Source organism: Nematostella vectensis, chromosome 1 (assembly GCF_932526225.1).
Source record: "Nematostella vectensis chromosome 1, jaNemVect1.1, whole genome shotgun sequence".
Taxonomy (NCBI): Eukaryota; Metazoa; Cnidaria; class Anthozoa; order Actiniaria; family Edwardsiidae; genus Nematostella; species Nematostella vectensis.
The window spans coordinates 20,282,872-20,298,130 of record NC_064034.1 but is presented as its reverse complement, the minus strand read 5'-3'; the positions used below and the strand labels follow the sequence as shown (position 1 = coordinate 20,298,130).

At 40.5% G+C, this 15,259-nt stretch overlaps 1 protein-coding gene across 1 annotated transcript; it reads right to left on the bottom strand.

The window, feature by feature from the left end:
* Window positions 1-12: 12 nt before the first annotated feature.
* LOC5504935 (ATP-binding cassette sub-family D member 3) lies at window positions 13-15,177 on the bottom strand. The gene is made up of 29 exons (XM_048728390.1): window positions 15,075-15,177; window positions 14,540-14,725; window positions 14,218-14,254; window positions 14,080-14,129; window positions 10,382-10,433; window positions 9,811-9,899; window positions 9,366-9,435; window positions 9,245-9,271; window positions 9,038-9,108; window positions 8,769-8,838; window positions 8,606-8,659; window positions 8,460-8,516; window positions 7,169-7,221; window positions 6,917-7,006; window positions 6,326-6,395; window positions 6,173-6,242; window positions 5,925-6,022; window positions 5,205-5,296; window positions 4,983-5,095; window positions 4,409-4,481; window positions 3,239-3,302; window positions 2,967-3,044; window positions 2,799-2,864; window positions 2,593-2,706; window positions 2,214-2,264; window positions 2,071-2,115; window positions 1,535-1,639; window positions 1,357-1,413; window positions 13-944 (listed from the first exon to the last, which is right to left on the bottom strand). The coding sequence occupies exons 2-29, from the start codon at window positions 14,686-14,688 to the stop codon at window positions 867-869; spliced, it is 2,043 nt and encodes a 680-aa protein (XP_048584347.1). The 5' UTR covers window positions 14,689-14,725; window positions 15,075-15,177; the 3' UTR covers window positions 13-866.
* Window positions 15,178-15,259: the final 82 nt, after the last annotated feature.

The window sequence follows — 15,259 nt, the reverse complement described above, 5'->3', positions numbered from 1 at the left end:
AACTGGAGAATATTTATCGTGCAAAGGAGTTATTTTTATTTCAAATATTCATTAAATATCAGTATACCATCATTTATTAATTATGCAATTCGATATATAAAAAAGTACAAAGACAACAAAAGACGGGTAAAACTGTGTTCCTGCGATTGCAAAATAGTGAAGAGACTAGAAAAAAAAAGAAGAAACAGAGAAAAAGGGTTTTGGAGGATTAAAAAAAAATATCTTTGGTTCCACTTTAATTTGTTTTCTTTTTACGAATAAATTACCCATGACATCAAAAGCAAAATCTAAAAACATGCACTGTTTCCATCAAACTGCAATCAACCCGCTCATCACATCTAACATATTCCTTCTGAAATGGATCAATAACAGCTCTTGTTATATGGCAACGACTGTACGCGCGCTTTGATTGGCTAATTGCTAGTCACGCTATTCCCGTATTGCCTCAGAGGGCATTACGCGCGTATTGCACTACGGAAAATTTTTAAATTTTTTTAAAATTCTTCCCTTTTCCCTTTTTTACAAAAAGATAATGAAAATGCCATAGAATAAACAACTTAGTAACCTCGATCGTTCGGTCATGCCGGGAAATATCAAACTTCTGCTTTGCTGCATCGTAAGCCTCGGTCGAAACGCTAAGGCCTCGGTTTGATTTTTTCCGGCATGACCTCGCTCTCGGTTAATAAGCAGTCATTTTCCCCCTCTCAATTGGACCAATAATAGCCTCGGTGTGCTGAAGACAATTTCAACGAGATCTTTTGATTTGCACAAAAATGTAGGAATGAAGACGATAGCGTAGATATAGCACCCGAAGAGTGTCAGCGTGGGGCTGTAAAACTTGTGGTGAGATGGTGTTTTCGTGACGTCTATGACCCAAAGTCGATAGTAGTGGAGTCCATGGGGCTGTACTGGTAGCTCCCCCTTCCATCCATGTACAAGACGTACTGCAACATTACAACGAGCATGAGGAAGATGTCGCATCTCAACACGAAAACATGAGTGAGATGTTGCACGAAAACACGGCAACATGAGTGAGATGGTGCACGACAACACTACAACATGAGTGAGATGTTGCACGACAACACGGCAACATGCATCTCAACGCGATAACACGAGTAAGATGTTACATCTGAACACGGCAACATAAGTAAGATGTTGCATCTCAACACGACAACATGAGAAAGATGTTGCATCTCAACCTAGGTTGGGATCAATTCAAGTCAGACTTTTAAGGTTAATTTTTCTAGTCTAGCATATAGGTCCGGCGCTATAAACGCTGTGTTGATAATGGATAATTGAAAAGGTTACATTAAAAAAATACATTCATTAAATTATTTTAGAATAGTCACAGCTTACCTCGTGGTACTTCCAGAGTGATTTCCGGTGCGACACGGTAAAGAGCGTGATGCCAACCTGAAAAAAAAAACAGTAATAAATAATAATGGGAATTTTCCTCGTGTAAAAATAAAGAGAAGAAAGAGAAGGAAAAATCAACCTGTAAGAGTTAAAAAGAAGAGCTTAGGAAAACCAGTACCTCTCTGCAACGTGTGTACATGAAGCCCTCCACGTCCACACTCACAGCACTTGTGCACTCATCCAAGATGGCAAACTGAGGCTGGTGATAGAACAGGCGGGCCATCTGGGGACATGGGGATATAGTTAATGGATATGAAAGGAGATATACATTAGAACAAGGGGAACATATGGCGAACATGGTGGATAAATTTAATGGATATAAAAGGAGAGATACACGTTAGAATAAGGGGAACATATGGCGAACATGGTGGATGTAGTTAATGGATAGAAAGGAGAGATACCCGTTCGAATAAGGTGAACATATTGCGAACATGGTGGATGTAGTTAATGGATATGAAAGGAGATATACATTAGAACAAGAGGAACATATGGCGAACATTGTGGATGTAGTTAATAGATATGAAAGGAGAGATACACGTTAGAACAAGGGGAACATATGGCGAACATGGTGGATGTAGTTAATGGATATGAAATGAGATACACTTAAAGACAGGGGGACTGACTGAGAACTTACATAACTGCTAAGATACCTACCGCTATCCTCTGCTTCTCACCGCCACTTAAAACATCCATCCAGTCCTGTACAAATGAAGAAACGATAAGGAACAGCTACTCAAAACACGTGTATCAGATGTGTATTACCAGTATTTAAATGTATACAGTAACACAACACTTACCTGAATGGTATCCCATCCACCCTCGCGATCCAAGATGTAGCTCAGTTGAACCTAGGGCAATTAACAAGTTTCTTTAGACCCCACACGTATCCTCTTTCTTTTGAAAAAAACAACGGTTTTGTTATGGAACAGTTTCATTTCAAAACGGTCCGTACCCACGAAAACCCCCACTACTATATGCCAACTTTAACAGTTTTTTAAAGTAGGCGAATAAGGTTGCGAGAAATGTGCTACGAGATTGGCACCACATCACTAGCTTATCAACTTGGCCAAAAAATGATTCATTTAATAACACAATGGAATTCATCTAGTAATAAATTTTCTAGTTATAAAGTTCGCCACAATAGCGAACATCGCATCCTAACACGTTGTTCATTACCTGAGTAAGAAATTCCTCCAGCGCCTTATCGCTGATGCCCTTGCGTCTTTGGTCGGCCTCTGTGTCGGGGTAGACCACCTGGTCACGTAGGGTGCCCAGGGTCATGTAGGGCCGCTGGTGAGATAAGCCAGTAAACACGTGAGGAAAAAGGAGTTTATATGTCGCAGTCATGTGGTTGTAAACAACCACAACAACATGAGTGTTACCTGAGGGATGTAGAACAGCTTGCTTGGGTGTGGCTTCACTAGTTTACCGCTGAACAAAGGCCATAGCTGCGTGACAAAAGAATGTATAAAATGTCATGGTCGAGGGCCAATAATTTAGAAGATCAGAGAACTTAATGTGTGGAAGTTATTTTCTTTGGCATGGATTACCTCGCCGAGGATCCTGAAAAGGGAGCTCTTGCCACAACCATTCGGCCCACATACCAACACGTTCATTCCAGACCGAACCTGACGCAGAAAAGTAGGTAAGGCAAGATGCACACAAAGTTTATCATGTAATATATAGTACATATGAACTCTATTCGTGAGGAGACCGTGACACTCAAAAGTAACATAAAGGTTAGGAGTAACAGGCTACAGTAATAGTAACAGCCAATATTTTTCTGACAGGACACACAATATGAAATATAAATGACACTTACCTCGAATGTCATGTCGTCTACTAGTACGTCCCCATTAGGAGTGACAAGGGGAACATGCTCAAACCTAGAGACGATCAAAACAGCACATGAAAAGTCTACAAAACTAGTCCCAAATAGCACATGACAAGTCCACAAAACTAGTCCCAAATAGCACATGACAAGTCTACAAAACTAGTCCCAAATAGCACATGACAAGTCTACAAAACTAGTCCCAAATAGCACATGACAAGTCTACAAAACTAGTCCCAAATAGCACATGACAAGTCTACAAAACTAGTCCCAAATAGCACATGACAAGTCTACAAAACTAGTCCCAAATAGCAGATGACAAGTCTACAAAACTAGTCCCAAATAGCACATGACAAGTCCACAAAACTAGTCCCAAATAGCAGATGACAAGTCTACAAAACTAGTCCCAAATAGCACATGACAAGTCCACAAAACTAGTCCCAAAAAGCACATGACAAGTCTACAAAACTAGTCCCAAATAGCACATGACAAGTCTACAAAACTAGTCCCAAATAGCACATGACAAGTCTACAAAACTAGTCCCAAATAGCACATGACAAGTCTACAAAACTAGTCCCAAATAACACATGACAAGTCTACAAAACTAGTCCCAAATAGCACATGACAAGTCTACAAAACTAGTCCCAAATAACACATGACAAGTCTACAAAACTAGTCCCAAATAGCACATGACAAGTCTACAAAACTAGTCCCAAATAGCACATGACAAGTCTACAAAACTAGTCCCAAATAGCACATGACAAGTCTACAAAACTAGTCCCAAATAGCACATGACAAGTCCACAAAACTAGTCCCAAATAGCACATGACAAGTCTACAAAACTAGTCCCAAATAGCACATGACAAGTCCACAAAACTAGTCCCAAATAGCACATGACAAGTCTACAAAACTAGTCCCAAATAGCACATGACAAGTCTACAAAACTAGTCCCAAATAGCACATGACAAGTCCACAAAACTAGTCACAAATAGCACATGATGACAACCTCGTGAAACTAACCAGTTACAAATAGCATATAAAAAAAAACCCATTATACATAAGCCCTACTCCAGAATACCAAACCAACCACCACTTTACGTAAAGAGTCTTCAATCACAAATAAACTACACGTTTCCACCTACATGGATTAACCATACAAACCTGATCAGATGATCAGTCTCTACCATTTCCCCACGGCTACGGGTCAGCTCCTCTATTGATACTTTTTTCACTCCTTGAAAATAAAGGATACATTTATTTCATGGCATTTATAATGGCCATGCTAGTGTTCTCATTAATTATATTGTACATATGGAATGGACGAGAATATGGCCCACCCTCGGCCATGCAAAACCCTGTAAGAGCATACCGCAACTGGGAGATGGAACTTTTGATAAAACATGGTAATAATGACATGATGGAAAAACCTTGCACATGCACGCTGGGAAGAGATACAAAAAAAAACCCATGATTTCTTACAATAACCATAGATTCTTTGCGTTTTGGAGTGATGTTCTCTAGTCAAAACATTTGTACTGTGGGGGCAAGTTGCACATCCTCAAAATTTTTGCTTAGGGATTTAGTAATTTAAAACTGTCTTTGCGCTTTTTTACAAAAGCTACAAATTTCAATGCCTGTCAGATTAAACTTTAGAGCTATTACTGTTGCTTGGAATTCTGTGCCTTATTTGATGTGAAATGTGCGTATTTGAAACAATTAAGATTATCATGTATACCTGTTACTTCAGACTCATCAACTGGTCGACGGCTAGATATCAGTGTTCTCTGGTATTTGCCACTGTTCAAATCTTTTAGGACATCAGTCAGCTCAGATACTCTTGCAGTGAACCTTGAATCAATCAATAAAAATGGGAGGGAATCTTCGAGCCCAGTCTGTATAGCCTACTGTTAGTCAAATAAGCCTATGGTTTTCAATAGTGTTTCAAAGTATCTCTTACCCAGCTAGCCTTGTCATCTCTCTACCAGCCAGGACAAGTCTTCCAATGGCCTCAGCCATCTTAACCAGCATACGACCGCTACGATAGTAATCCTAAACAACAACAAATATCACAAATAGAGACAATGAAAATAATACCAGCATATGGCCATTAAAGGTAGTAATCCTGGATAACAAAAATCTAGACAATAACAATAACACAAAATTTGTCAAATTTGGTTTCAGGCTAACCACGAAGAGGCTTATATCAGCTGATAATAGAGAAAGATAATGTAATGTCATACCCATCAGTTATACAGAACTGGTGCGGAAGGCATAACACTGAGAGGCTTCAAATCAATTGCCCCCATGTTATTAGTAAAGCAGACATGACTGAAAAGTGTTTCAAATGAGCTCATCTCACATCAAATAAGGCAGAAGAGTAACAGCAAATAAAATAACAATTACATTTTATTAAGAGTTACATTTTTGTCAAGTGTTATTGAAATTTGTAGCTCTTGTCAGTGGTTCATAAATAGAGCAAAGATGATCAGGGGAAAATTACTGAAAAATCCAAAATCTCGAAGGTATACAATTCAAAGACACGGTATTATCAGTTTTGTTACGAAAAATAATTACAAGGAACCAACAGCCATTGTAGAAAGTTGTGGCTTCTTTAGTGTCTTGTCAAAGTGTGCATGTGCAACATTTTTCGGTCATGTGGAACAGGCTGATACTTTACCTCCATTCGAACGCTATGTGAGCTGCTGCGAAGCTGAGGGTTGTCATCTGTGAGAAATGGTCTGCTGACAACGTAGAATCCACAAACTGTTGCCAGATCTTAAGAGAAATGTGTGATATTTGAATGGTGGAGAAGACATAGATATAACTCCATACTAATAGCTAAATCAAAACAAAGGATTTAATTGAGGTTTATAGAAAAAAAAATGCATCATTGTACCTAGTGTATAATGTGGAATAAATACTTACATTTTGCAATAATATTATCCACAATTCCCATGATAAATCTGAACTGAACAAAGTCTTTCAAGTGACACATCTGAAGGTAGAAATTTTGATTCAACGATCAGTTGCTAGAATCAGTTGCTAGCTTTTGTTATCAATAACGGATGTGCAACATACCAGCCTATCAAAGGAGCTACGGATTGTCAACTGTTCTCTTTTGTTCCCTTGGTAAAATGCAATCTCCTCACTAAAACCAAATAGACAACAACACAATAACAACATGGGCATGTCCTCTTCTTAGTTTGTTGACTTTCTATATTAAGTTCTCTGAAATACAGGCAAAATTGGAAAGAACCATAAATAAAACTAGTGAGATAACAGTACCTTCTTATTAGTAAGATATCTAAACTCACCCACCAGGTGATACATTCCTATTAGTAATAAGCCTGGAATTGATGTATCCAAACTCGCCCTCTAGGCCATACGTACCTATTAGTAATAAGCCTGGAGTTGACGTATCTAAACTCGCCCTCTAGGCCATATGTACCTATTAGTAATAAGCCTGGAGTTGACGAACAGTATCTAAACTCGCCCTCTAGGGCATAAACACCTATTACTAATAAGCCTGGAGTTGATGTATCTAAACTCACCCTCTAGGCCATACGTACATACATATTATAATAAGTCTAGAATTGAGTATCTAAACTCTCCCTCTAGGTTATACATATCTATAAGTAATAAGCCTGGAGTAGGACATACATACTGTACCTATTAGTAATAAGCCTGGAGTTGACGTATCTAAACTCGCCCTCTAAGTGCTGCTCCTGAACAGTCATTCTTCCAACAGGGCGACGCAACCTTGAACATAAAGGTATAATTTTAATTAAAGGGTGTTTCTTGCTAGAGATTTGCAGAATGGTTTTCATCTGGAAGATTCAACCGTTTTGGTAGGATCTACCTTTCAATTTATGTGTGTCTACAAGGAATAGTTTCTAGCCATATTTTATTTCCACGGCATACCTTGTAAGTACAAAACCTGAGATGGCTAGATAGGCAAGCATGATGGAAGGACCCTAGGGAAAAAATTGCGTTTAATCATATCGTTACGATGCTAGCCAGACAAACACAAGGTTAACAGAGACTGACTACTAAAGAATTCAGGGTTAATCCATCTTTTAACACTACCTTTTTGACCGAAACCTTCAGATCAAATAGAAATAAAGGTAACAATTAATAATAAAAGGGTACTTTTCTAGTTTTTCATAAAACAATAAAATTATCTGTATTTCTAGAAGGTAAAATAATGATTGCATTTTAAGACTTAATTATGTGTACTGAGAACAGCAGCCTGCTAGCCAGCTCTCAGTTGGGGATATTCAGAAATGTTTTGTTTTTGAATATTGGGAATTCTGTGAAGGCTGGGGGGCGCTGGGGTGAGGGTGCAAAGAAATGAGAGCCAGCAATAAACCCCTCATATTGAATCTTCTGTGTTGGCCCATGAACACATGGCTGTGATTGGCTGAATTTGACATACATGTCACTCAAGCTTCTGAACGTGCCAAATCCTGTTGCAAATAGAGTCAGACCAGGACTTCAATGTAGCAGAAAGCAACAACAACAAAAGCGACCTTGTGCAATCTTTACATAAGTTGAAAGGCCCAAATGCAACCCCGAATGCAAAGCAGCCTGAATCAGGGAAAAGTCATGCAATGTTGCGTTTTTTCTAGGGCACTTGCCTTTAATCCTACAGTGAGAATTGTGTCGCAACAACATGGAAGGAAGGAGCAAACAAATTTTCAAACTATACCCTTGTTTCATTCTTTAGGATGTTGCACTCATAAGTTATACGAAATTATCATTACAGGTCTTGAGATTGGCTGTCGACATAGCAGAATTCGAGCATTTTAGCATAAGCTTGTGTTAATATGATCTAAACCCTTGTTTACTTTTGATTGATCAGCTAGATTTCAAGCCAAGTTAAGCCAAGCATGAAGTGAGTTGAGATTCAAAAAGATGGGGATTTCTTGCTGGCTCTCATTTTCTTCGCAATCCACATAATTACCAATATTTGAAAACAAAACATTTCTAAAAAGTCTGAATGAGAGCCGGCTAACAGGCTACATTAACAGTATAATTAATTTATTATTTATAAAATTTAACTTAAATAGTTCTATAAAATATACAACTCATTTGCAATTCTCCTCATCATCAACACATATCATCGGTAACATGATGTAAACACAGGAGAATCTGAAATTCCATTGCCTTATCACCAACACATATTATGTGTCATATACACAATGACAGATACCTGTAATCCAATTGCGCCACTTAACTTGTGAACATAGATTACAATATCCAAGAAAGGCTGCAAATCAATTAGAAAAGGCTTAGAAATGAACATTTGCTTCATGACAATAACATCCAATTTATGAACTTCAGTGTTACCATACTCACCTTGCTGACATTGGAGTACAGATCAGCCAGACAAGCACAAAATTTGTCCACATCCTATCAAAATAATAAAGTCTGCCATCACTTCAGAGTTATGTAACTGATTGAAAAAAAATTAAGAAGAGTGCTTTACTCATAAAATCGAGCAAAATATAAAGTGGAGTACCTGTGTCAGAAGCTGATCAGCATTTGCAATTCTGTTATCCAGATTGCTCATTTTGTAGTAGGTAAAACCACTATAGACATTAAAAGAACACTTAAGTTTTCCTGCAAAATAAACAACTAGGACAACAATACAACATATTAGGTTTTCTGCAAGATATCCCACTAGGATAATGAAACAACAGATTTCCTGAGGTACAACTCCCGTCAAAGACTCAAGAATCTCAGGTCTAAAGAGAAGAAATCTCTTAAAATGCTTGAATTGACACCAACCTGAGATATTGTTTTGTTAAATGCATTGTAAGCCTATCTCTGAATAGCAGTTTCAGCATATTAAGTCCATACTGAAATGGGTAGAAATCAAGAACAAAATTACTTTGTGTCTTGCACAAAAATCTTAACAATGAGTGAGTAATACAATATGCATTCAATAACACAATAAACACAGTTCAAGCAATTCAGTCAATAATACTTCCCTACCTTTAGAAGCTGGTTTACCAATGCAATCTAGAAGATAGAAGATAATCAAATGATTAGATGCTTACATTGAGTATTATGCAATAAAACAGATAAGTCACAAGACATCAAAAACCAAACTTACCAGTGGCATAGAGCAAACTAAGTGCAGCAAATTCTCTTTGAAACCGTCATAATTGCTTGTAATAATTGATCTACAAAGCAACACAAATTTTAATAAACAAAACAAAGAGAATAGTCCGTCCTTCAAGTGAATAAATCTACTGTTAGCAAGATATTCAAATTTTACACTTATTATAAATATAATAACGATGAATGATAATCATACTCATACAGACATCCGATTAAACATATTTATGATAGTATATCATATGTGTGGTGGCATGTACCCGGAATTAACTGAGAAAAGGGTGTGCAGTCATTGTATTATATGGAAAAAGAATAGTATTTGACAGTCTTTCATTACAAAATGATGCTTTTTTTTGGCCAAGAAAGGGGGTGGGTGCGCCCCCTACGCACCCTCCTGTGCTGTGCATGGGCCTGGTGTGTGTGGGCACAATGTCAAGTACCTTTCAATCACTGTGCCGTTATGAATCATCCAGACATCACAGTAGGTCCGGGCGATGAGAGACAAGGCCACAAGAGCTAGATAACCAGTCTGTATCAACAAAAAAGTATAAAAAAAAGAAGCATGTCATATGTCGTAATAGAAGCAACAATCATGTGCCACTCACAACGATAACCATAGGTATGGTAAACTTATGGCTAACTTGCTATAATCATAGAAGCAATGGAAGAGGATGCAACAGGTTGTAGTAATAAAGCTAATAAGCATGCCATGGATGAGTAATTTGAATCATAATTTTATCAATTCAAATCCAAAAGTTCATTTGCTCGAAATTTTTGTGTCTACTTAAATTTCTTGTTATGGTGTGCCCAGCCTTTGCTAATAGCTCTAAACAACAAACACTTCGTGCATCAGAATTGCCTTTAACTTCTTAACAATGCTAAATGGTTTTGGATAGATGAATGATTCATATGGCTAATTTAAACAAAATTATAAAAGTTGCCGGTATCTAGTATTTGGAAATGCGTTCCAGGCTCTCGGTATCTAGACACTTTGTTATAATTATATCTCACCTCGCGACAGAATACTCCTGGGATGATAATCTTAAGAATCTTGATCAGTCTCCTATAACAAATCACATAACAGTCAACTCTCACCTTCACGCACCCCCTACTATGGACACCTTCACATTACAGACAACTCTCACCTGACAGACACCCCCTACTATAGACACCTTCACATTACAGACAACTCTCACCTGACAGACACCCCCTACTATGGACACCTTCACATTACAGTCAACTCTCATCTGACAGACACCCACTACTATGGACACCTTCACATTACAGTCAACTCTCACCTGACAGACACCCCCTACTATGGACACCTTCACATTACAGACAACTCTCACCTGACAGACACCCACTACTATGGACACCTTCACATTACAGTCAACTCTCACCTGACAGACACCCCCTACTATGGACACCTTCAAATTACAGACAACTCTCACCTGACAGACACCCCCTACTATGGACTCCTTCACATTACAGACAACTCTCACCTGACAGACACCCCCTACTATGGACACCTTCACATTACAGACAACTCTCACCTGACAGACACCCCCTACTATAGACACCTTCACATTACAGACAACTCTCACCTGACAGACACCCCCTACTATGGACACCTTCACATTACAGTCAACTCTCATCTGACAGACACCCACTACTATGGACACCTTCACATTACAGTCAACTCTCACCTGACAGACACCCCCTACTATGGACACCTTCACATTACAGACAACTCTCACCTGACAGACACCCACTACTATGGACACCTTCACATTACAGTCAACTCTCACCTGACAGACACCCCCTACTATGGACACCTTCACATTACAGACAACTCTCACCTGACAGACACCCCCTACTATGGACTCCTTCACATTACAGACAACTCTCACCTGACAGACACCCCCTACTATGGACACCTTCACATTACAGTCAACTCTCATCTGACACACACCCCCTACTATGGACACCTTCACATTACAGACAACTCTCACCTGACACACACCCCCTACTATGGACACCTTCACATTACAGTCAACTCTCACCTGACAGACACCCCCTACTATGGACACCTTCACATTACAGTCAACTCTTATCTGACAGACACCCCCTACTATGGACACCTTCACATTACATTCAACTCTCACCTGACAGACACCCCCTACTATGGACACCTTCACATTACAGTCAACTCTCACCTGACAGACACCCCCTACTATGGACACCTTCACATTACAGACAACTCTCACCTGACAGACACCCCCTACTATGGACACCTTCACATTACAGACAACTCTCACCTGACAGACACCCCCTACTATGGACACCTTCACATTACAGACAACTCTCACCTGACAGACACCCCCTACTATGGACACCTTCACATTACAGTCAACTCTCACCTGACAGACACCCCCTACTATGGACACCTTCACATTACAGACAACTCTCACCTGACAGACACCCCCTACTATGGACTCCTTCACATTACAGACAACTCTCACCTGACAGACACCCCCTACTATGGACACCTTCACATTACAGTCAACTCTCATCTGACACACACCCCCTACTATGGACACCTTCACATTACAGACAACTCTCACCTGACACACACCCCCTACTATGGACACCTTCACATTACAGTCAACTCTCACCTGACAGACACCCCCTACTATGGACACCTTCACATTACAGTCAACTCTTATCTGACAGACACCCCCTACTATGGACACCTTCACATTACATTCAACTCTCACCTGACAGACACCCCCTACTATGGACACCTTCACATTACAGTCAACTCTCACCTGACAGACACCCCCTACTATGGACACCTTCACATTACAGACAACTCTCACCTGACAGACACCCCCTACTATGGACACCTTCACATTACAGACAACTCTCATCTGACAGACACCCCCTACTATGGACACCTTCACATTACAGACAACTCTCACCTGACAGACACCCCCTACTATGGACACCTTCACATTACAGACAACTCTCACCTGACAGACACCCCCTACTATGGACTCCTTCACATTACAGTCAACTCTTACCTGACAGACACCCCCTACTATGGACACCTTCACATTACAGTCAACTCTCACCTGACAGACACCCCCTACTATGGACACCTTCACATTACATTCAACTCTCACCTGACAGACACCCCCTACTATGGACACCTTCACATTACAGTCAACTCTCACCTGACAGACACCCCCTACCATAGACACCTTCACATTACAGACAACTCTCACCTGACAGACACCCCCTACTATGGACACCTTCACATTACAGACAACTCTCACCTTCATACACCCCCTACTATGGACACCTTCACATTACAGACAACTCTCATCTGACAGACACCCCCTACTATGGACACCTTCACATTACAGACAACTCTCACCTGACAGACACCCCCTACTATGGACACCTTCACATTACAGACAACTCTCACCTGACAGACACCCCCTACTATGGACACCTTAACATTACAGTCAACTCTCACCTGACAGACACCCCCTACTATGGACACCTTAACATTACAGTCAACTCTCACCTGACAGACACCCCCTACTATGGACACCTTAACATTACAGTCAACTCTCACCTGACAGACACCCCCTACTATGGACACCTTCATATTACAGTCAACTCTCACCTGACAGACACCCCCTACTATGGACACCTTCACATTACAGTCAACTCTCACCTGACAGACAACCCCTACTATGGACACCTTCACATTACAGTCAACTCTCACCTTCACGCACCCCCTACTATGGACACCTTCACATTACAGTCAACTCTCACCTGACAGACACCCCCTACTATGGACACCTTAACATTACAGTCAACTCTCACCTGACAGACACCCCCTACTATGGACACCTTAACATTACAGTCAACTCTCACCTGACAGACACCCCCTACTATGGACACCTTAACATTACAGTCAACTCTCACCTGACAGACACCCCCTACTATGGACACCTTCACATTACAGACAACTCTCATCTGACAGACACCCCCTACTATAGACACCTTCACATTACAGTCAACTCTCACCTGACAGACACCCCCTACTATGGACACCTTCATATTACAGTCAACTCTCACCTGACAGACACCCCCTACTATGGACACCTTCACATTACAGACAACTCTCACCTGACAGACAACCCCTACTATGGACACCTTAACATTACAGTCAACGCTCACCTTCACGCACCCCCTACTATGGACACCTTCATATTACAGACAACTCTCACCTGACAGACACCCCCTATTATGGACACCTTCACATTACAGACAACTCTCACCTGACAGACACCCCCTACTATGGACACCTTCACATTACAGACAACTCTCACCTGACAGACACCCCCTACTATGGACACCTTCACATTACAGACAACTCTCACCTGACACACACCCCCTACTATGGACACCTTCACATTACAGACAACTCTCACCTGACAGACACCCCCTACTATGGACACCTTCACATTACAGTCAACACTTTCTTTATTTTTAGTCAACAAAACTTCACAAAAGCAAGGACACATGATTTGAACTGGAGTGGCCTTCAGACAGAGGAGGGGGAGGGGCAACCAACCTTGGAGGACAAAAGGTCTGATATAACAAAAAGGAGTTTAACAAGATTATCAAATTACCTGAAAAATACAGCATCTACGGCTGCTCTGTCCTTCCTAATAGCTTTATCCTGATAAAAGTATACAAATATAAACACACTTTATATTTTTTTAAAGAAAAAGACATGGTCATTATTCTACAATATACTAACTTAGTACCTGCTCTAATGAAATGTGTAGGTCAGTTGCATCTAGTCTGAAAGAAATGATAAAATCAATAAAATAGAAAAACTTCTTGCAAAATAGTTCGGTAACAAAATGCATACGGGCTTTAAACAGGTCAGGGCAACCTAACAACAACTTCGATCACTTACAAAACACGGTCAAATAAGACTTCTTTACATAACAAGACTGACCATAATACCTACGAGGATAAACAAAAACTGTACTGAAATGTTTCATTGCCTTGTTAATGCACAAAAACCAGACTCAAAATGAGAATGCAAATGACCAAAAGATCTCTCAGCCGAGCTCAACTTACTTTCTCTTCCTCCTCTCATGCTCTTTTAGCTGCCTCCTCCACAGCACGTAAATCGCAGTGGCTGCTGTTGCAATCAGAGCTCCCGATGTCTTGGGAGTGAGCCATTTTTTCGGGTCCGGTGGAGCAAGCTTACTGAACACAGACACCATATTGGATTGCTTAGCCACCGCTCCTTGTGGCCCAGCTGCAACACAGGAAGACCGCAAAGTTGATATGATTACTTTTGCACACATCTGGAAGGCTCCCAAGAGAGAGTTTGAGCTGCCAACGTGGACCTCATGGCTAGGAACCTGGTTATCGCCTTCCTGATGCCCCTAATTTTTATTGAATTATTCGCTGGTGTAGTGTTGGGGCCGAAATGTCCAGCATAGCCGTAAAACCATCGCTCGAAGTTATTTCCTTTTTTTTCGCGTTTAATCACAGGTAGCCCAGGCTCACGGCGAGTGTAGATTTATTACAGATCCACCGATCCTTTCAAAATCCAAAATCGCACGGCAAAATAAACCTCGCAGAATCATAGCACACATATTTATCCTTCCAACCATACCCTTTGATCGTTTATTCGTCCCCGTTTTGCCGTTTGAGCGGCGAGAATCTTTCATTTGAATTTGAAAATATTCGTGATAGCGACGCTCGATGGGCCGTTGGAGAAAAAGACAATACACGCCATGCCAAATTATACCAGCCGGGGTAGGGTGCTTCGCATCAGTTTGACCTTGC

What these genes read in the sequence shown, in the direction of transcription:
- LOC5504935 (XM_048728390.1), bottom strand. Translation starts at nt 14,688, where the DNA reads ATGGTGTCTGTGTTCAGTAAGCTTGCTCCACCGGACCCGAAAAAATGG. An exon ending in GTAGCTCCTTTGATAGGCTG is followed by an intron (nt 6,243 to 6,325) that starts GTATGTTGCACA and finishes TTCTACCTTCAG; the next exon opens with ATGTGTCACTTGAAAGACTT. An exon ending in TAGACGACATGACATTCGAG is followed by an intron (nt 3,045 to 3,238) that starts GTAAGTGTCATT and finishes TTTCTGCGTCAG; the next exon opens with GTTCGGTCTGGAATGAACGT.